General features: G+C 37.6%; 1 protein-coding gene across 3 annotated transcripts; it reads right to left on the bottom strand.

Moving 5' to 3' along the window:
• Window positions 1-206: 206 nt before the first annotated feature.
• On the bottom strand, window positions 207-2,963 carry LOC149246032 (peroxidase 12-like). 3 transcript variants are annotated; one of them, XM_089457816.1, is made up of 5 exons: window positions 2,851-2,963; window positions 2,354-2,639; window positions 1,393-1,578; window positions 1,107-1,275; window positions 207-967 (listed from the first exon to the last, which is right to left on the bottom strand). In XM_089457816.1, exons 2-5 carry the CDS (start codon window positions 2,585-2,587, stop codon window positions 501-503), a joined length of 1,056 nt encoding a protein of 351 aa, XP_089313942.1. In that variant the 5' UTR covers window positions 2,588-2,639; window positions 2,851-2,963; the 3' UTR covers window positions 207-500. The 3 variants fall into 3 exon arrangements, with proteins under 3 accessions (XP_089313942.1, XP_089313943.1, XP_089313944.1); XM_089457817.1 differs by having other exon boundaries at window positions 2,354-2,636; window positions 2,851-2,946; XM_089457818.1 differs by lacking the exon at window positions 2,851-2,963 and adding an exon at window positions 2,819-2,837.
• Between the last annotated feature and the right edge of the window lie 3,231 nt (window positions 2,964-6,194).

Here is a 6,194-nt window from a genome sequence, read left to right as displayed (position 1 = left end):
ATTACCGTTGTGGAAAAATCTTGTCACCCATTTCTAGTTGTGGTTGAAGAACATTGTAAATTGGTGGCAATATTTTTGATAAATATAAGTCTCCTGTAGGTTTCCCAAGACAACAGGCCAACGATTTCAAAAACGCCCTAAACAATTCATAAACGAATGCAGAAATTGACCATGTTCATGGATCTGACAAATCCAACTACAAAATAGATATGCAAAATTTGCCAGCATTAGAATTTAAATTCAGTGAAGTTTCTTATTGGAAATTGCAGGAATCGGTTGGAAATCTGATTGTCAACAAGAAACGCTGTTTATTTTCATCAAGAATGCACTGTATTCAGGCTTGATTTCTGCTCTTTCAGAAGGTCAGAAGGGAAAAAGTAATTTGTAGAACAAGCAGCGCAAAGGGTTTACAAGCTGCGGGTTATATATATTTATTTATTAGACTTTGCTGGGAATTAAGGCTGCTTGCTTATATTTGAGATTCGCTGATAACCCTAGTCTCACATGGAGTAAGAGGTCGATTCTTGAGAGGCCTCTGGATCCATAATGGAGTATGTTGAAGGATTAGACGCCCAGCAGTTCTTACGGATCTCTCCCTCGCTTCCCGTGAGAACATCCAGCTGACCCATTTTGAGCATGCTGAGCACAAACTGTTCAAAGAAGAGGGTCTGATTCACCGCAAAGTTGATGACAGTGTCGCGGGTTCGAGTGTCGGTGTAAAGAGTCTGGTCAGAAGTGAAGAGGGTCTGTCGGTTGAGGAGATCGACGTAGTATTTGTTGTCGAACAAATTGGGAGTGCGAATATCCAATTTGGTGGTGTTAACGGTGGTACTGGTAGGGCAGGTGAGATAAAGATTCTTAGCGAAACTCTGGTCCATCGTGGGATCCCGCATTTGTGTACCGGTGGTGCTGTTATATAGTCTGTTGTCGAAGGAGGAGCAGTTGCTTCTGCCAATTGTATGTCCTCCTGATCGCACACAAAGGAAAATATAAAAAAGAATTGCACCCAGATCAATACTCAGAGTTTTTCATGAGTTTATCATGAGCCCCCAAAGAATTCGAAAAAGAAAAAAGGGGGAAAATTGTTGATGGGCCGGTAGTAATACCTGAGAGGGCCACCAGATCTGTGAAATTCAAGCCTTTGGGACCCAAAACACTGATAAGCCCCGTTACATTGAAGGTTGGGGATGGCAAATTGGCGAGAACGGTCGATCGATTGGCGAAGCTAAGGCTGTCCCTGCGCCCGAGTGGTAAGGGGTAGAACGGTCCTCCAGCCTGCAACCAAAAACACACATATATATATTAATGTAAGAAAAACGTTATATAAGCAAATGCATCCCAAACATGAATGACGCACAAATTAAATGTGAGCGGAGAAATGAAATTAGTTACCATTACAACGGAGTCACGAGCCGCCAAGGTAAGAATGTCGGCACACGACACAATACCGCTGCAGGCGGCTTCGACGTTCTGTTTGATGTCGTTGATAATCTTAAAAGCCTGCGCTCTGAGTGATAGGTTTGGGGGAGCCGTCTGCTCACCTGACGTTGCGTTCAACAACACCGAACCATCGCATCCCTGGAACCAATAAGTTGTATTAATTCCTAACACTGTATAATGGTTCGGTGGGATTAATTCCTAACCGTTATTATGCCTAACAAAGTATTATGGTTGCTAGTTTTATTCTCTCATATATATTATCAGACAAACTTTTATATATAAACTTATATTCATAAATAATAATTAATTAAATGATAATAAATATTCTTTTCAAACAGTAAATCTATCTTAAGAAAATATATCAAATTAATAGAGGGACAATCATCAATGTTATTCAAGAAAAACTACTCCTATTCAAACAAAACCACATCACACAAAGGGTTTTCAATTTTTGGATATGCATCTAGATCTTGGGTAAGTTGTTGTCTAAACATGCCAAGTTTTGGAGTTTTTAACTAAAATTCTATGAAAATCTATTTGGCCAAATTTTAATTTTTGTTGTTTAAAATGAATTTTTGACTGAATGCATAGATTCAACATAAAAAACCATTCAAACTTATAATTCCAAAAAACCCCTACCAAAATTTCTGAACAAAATAAAACTCACCATATATATTTTTTATTTACATTTCCCAAATTTTTATAAACATTTCCCGATATTTTTCACATTTTATTTTTGAATTTTTTTTCTAATATGTAACAAGATTGAACCAGATATCAAAGGGAAAATGCGACTGGTTGAAAATCAATATACGAGAAACAAGCACAGGTAACTGATAATAAATATGACATTGGCACAGGTAATTGCTAATAAATTTGACATTGGCACAGGTAATGTATAGGATAGTTATACCTGGACAAAGCAGTCGTGGAAGTGAAGCCTTAACAATCCTGCAGCCTGTGTGATGTCTGCACTCAAATAGGCTCCCATGCGCTGCCACACTATCGACTCCAAGGAAGGGCAACTCGAGTTGTAGAACGTCCAAGAAAGCCCCGCCACGGGACTTGGCAGAGCGTTCACAGAACCACCATAGATCATAAACACGCAGAGAACAACAGAAGCGAGAGCCGTGATAAACTTGGCCATGTCGGCCACAGATTTGGCTTTGCTTTGATGTGGAATAGAATCTTCGATCCTGCTGCGTTATATGAACATTGCGAGTTATCAAATGCAAAAATATCCAAATCCAAGTAAAAACCAGTACATCTGCGATAATAAAACAATCGGACTCCTAAAATGTTTTGCAAATTATTGGCACTAAACCTGCTAAGAAAAACATCAAATAGCAGACACAAAATTCTCCAATATTATACTAACAATCCAACATAAAAGCAGATTTGCAGGCTTACTCGATCAAATGAAGGAAATCGACTGGCCTCTCAGATGCATGAGAGCTCTCATTGCCGAGCTACATTTATAGGCCTTCAGATGGAGGAACATAATTTTTCAAACTTCTGACGTGGCAAATTCCGATTGTCTGAATCGCATTAAATGCACTTGAATATTAAGTATCGGACAGCCATGTGATGTCACAGTGTTGATAAGGTACTCTAGTTTTGCCATATTCAATGTACTTGGGTTTTATCGTAATAAATGTCATAAATGTCACCGGTTATATAAATGTCACATAATTCCAAGAGAGTGAGGTCTAAAATGTTAGGAAAGTTTTTCGAAATTTCTGATAACTAGTATTCAATCGTTTACTTATTCAACGAAAATCCAACCGGATTTTTAGTCAAACTCCAAATGAGGCAAGGAATTGTTTAATACAATAGCAGAACTTTTCAAAAAATTCGTGTATCGTGCATAGATATCAAAGTTATCAAGCGACCGCAAAATTTAACATGCATTTGCCAGTCAACGGTATACAGTTTGTTGCGTGTTGATATAAAGCCCACATGGTTAATACGGAATGGGGTGGACACTAAGCGATAACGCTTACCCTGAGTATATTTTTTTTTTCTTTTCTTTTTTCCAATGTGGTTCATTGTACCAATTGGTATTAGCTAAGTTTTTCTAGAAAGATATTATATGTCTATTCTAGAAGATATGTAATATAGTCAAATATGTCATAACATGAGATTTGTATCTATTATTTCACTATATGATTTATACTTACTTGACATGCGAGTAGATTTTTATGAAAATTTGTGGTATTCTTTCAAGTCTAGTTTAGAGCTTAAAAATATTTTTGAAATTGCATGTCAGTTCTTCAAAATACATAATCTAGATGTAGTAATGGATTTTTGGATTGATGAATCTATCTCTACATTTGTATTGATATGTTGAGTAATGTGTCACGAGAAATGGTGTCTAAAAACACAGATGTTTATGTCTCAACGACAACAAAGACAAATTTGATTGGAGCATTTCAACTTTTAAATAGGTTATATTCCACATGAATATGGGTCAATACCATGGGTTCTCATAAAGTTGGAGCTCCAAAAACCATCAGTAACTTGACCGAGTCAAGTTTCCCTAAAATACCCTAACAATGTCCCTTAAACTTGACTCGGGAGATTAACCTAGTCTCAATCACTTTGTCGAAGTCCATATAAAAAGGTTACCATCTACTAGAGTACAAGGGCGACTCATCATTGTATCCATAAGTTATCTAACACACATTTTCATTTACATGGTTCATCACCCATCTCACATTCTCACATTCCTCCCCTCAAGCTAGAATACCAGTACACTTGCCACCTTGATACATATTGAACTTGTCCATGGCACAACTTGATAACTCCATGTGCCACTGCACTACATATATGTTTGATCAAAATCTTAAGGTCTTACAATAATCGACCTCAAGTTGGTGTACAAGTACACCTACCACCCTCGTATCTATCCAAGTGGTTCATTCCACAACTTGTGTCATCACATGCTCTTTCCCAAGGCTACTTGGAAGCAGGAGTGGAAGTGGGGAACAACGAGAAACAATTTTCATAAGCTTTCAGGTCAGGAGCGGATTTTATATAATATATATTAGTATATATTTTGATGCATATATGTCAACAAAAGCATGTAAAATGATGAATTAGTTATAAATTGCATAAAATCATGTATTAAAACATATAATATCAATCATCTAGTAGTTATAATATTTATCAACCATAGGTCCACTGTGACAACCCCAGGTTCATATTTCTGCATTGTAAATAGATTGTAATTAACTAAAGGTTAAGAGAAGGGAGACATATTCCAGTTGCTTGGGCAGGGAGATTGCTTGAGGAATTGGAAAAATTAAATACATCAGCCATGGGTAAGCTAAGAAAATTAAATGAGTTGATTGTGCATTATATTTAACCGAAGAGACAAGAACAGACCTAGGTGTCCTTCAACGCCAACAACAAGAAAGAAGAGGACAAAAAATACTAAGGGCAACATGGGTTGTTTTGTTCAGGAAATTGACTATGTGCAACCGTAAAAAACAATAGACGAGGGGTCGGTTGGAAAAAGGCACGCGCATTATGGAAGACAGGGGTAGACACTCTCATGCATATGTATAGGCATGGGAGAACAAGCTCTCTCGAATTGTCTCTCAAACACAAAGACAATGAAGAATGGTAACACATTCTCTTTACTCTCTCATGCATATGCTCAGGCAGCAATAGAGAAGACACAGTGAGAAATTGTAAGAAAGTTTCCTCCAAGGGTGGAGGGGAGAAAACATTCAGAGAGAAATGATCAGATTGGGCAGAAACAAGTTATGGAGAGATAGAAACCAACTAAAGAACCCTCACAAAGGCTTGGTGGATAAAAAACATTATAGAGAGGAGTGGCTTGCCTGTAAGGCTGAAGAAACCACTGGAAACTTGTGGATTGTGAACCTACTAGTTTGGAAAGAGTCACTTAGGTGCTTGTGAGGGTCGTTGAACCACAAGGAGTTGCCTTGGGGCTGAAGCTTTAGTGCTTGAGATGAACCACCTAGAGAGGTCTCCTCTTATCCTTCAATAGCTTATCCATTGATGAACCTTCCTCAATGCAGACTCTCATCTCCAGAAAGTGGGCTGAGACTCTTTGCATCGTGGTATCCTAGCATGGAAGTTAATTATGTTTGAAAGGACAGAGTGAAAACTTGTGTAGATGGTGGATGAGGGCAGTGAGGCCTTGTGGAATACTGTTTAGTTGTTATGTTGGTTGAAATTTCTCTTAAGAAGCACTCCACCTCATGCAGTGGAATTCGTCTCAGGGGTGATGACTACAAGTGGTTGTAGCTTGTCCATGGTTGGGTGGAGAGATAGAGTCCCACTCTCAATCGACAAACCATTGTGCTACATAAAATAAGTGTTTATTTGTGCTCCTTTGTTTAAATGTTCAGTGTGTGTGTTTAGCATTGGTTAAATGTTGCATTCATGATATGAAATTGGGACTCTATTCATAAATGAGGAATGCTAATACTTTGTGTAATGATTTTCAAGGAAAGAATTGTTTTTCTGTGGTTATTTATGGATAATGTTATAACCTTAATAATTGGTTAAATGTATGGGTGAAATCTATTATTTAAATGATCTATGTGTTTATCCTAAGATTGCAAAATTAATCTAGTGGTGTATATGCAACCTTTCAATATGTATAAATATGTGACTACATGTAATGGTTTGCGTTTGCCCGTTTAAGCTCATAAGAGATAGTGTAGTGTGTGTGTGTGTGTATGTGTTTCGCTTAATCTCTAGAGGAATAAACCCGAAGA

Source organism: Pinus tabuliformis, chromosome 7, assembly GCF_031772625.1.
Source record: "Pinus tabuliformis cultivar Carrire ecotype Pingquan chromosome 7, CPIR1, whole genome shotgun sequence".
NCBI lineage: Eukaryota > Viridiplantae > Streptophyta > Pinopsida > Pinales > Pinaceae > Pinus > Pinus tabuliformis.
Note: the sequence above shows the minus strand (reverse complement) of the source record. Positions and strands in the feature narration are given on the sequence as shown.

Bases quoted from the DNA above. Each gene is read 5' to 3' on its own strand.
- LOC149246032 (XM_089457816.1), bottom strand. From the start codon at position 2,587: ATGGCCAAGTTTATCACGGCTCTCGCTTCTGTTGTTCTCTGCGTGTTT. The intron at 1,276-1,392 runs GTAACTAATTTC...TTTTGGTTGCAG, and splicing joins CTCGTGACTCCGTTGTAATG to GCTGGAGGACCGTTCTACCC. The intron at 968-1,106 runs GTATTACTACCG...GTGTGCGATCAG, and splicing joins AGATCTGGTGGCCCTCTCAG to GAGGACATACAATTGGCAGA.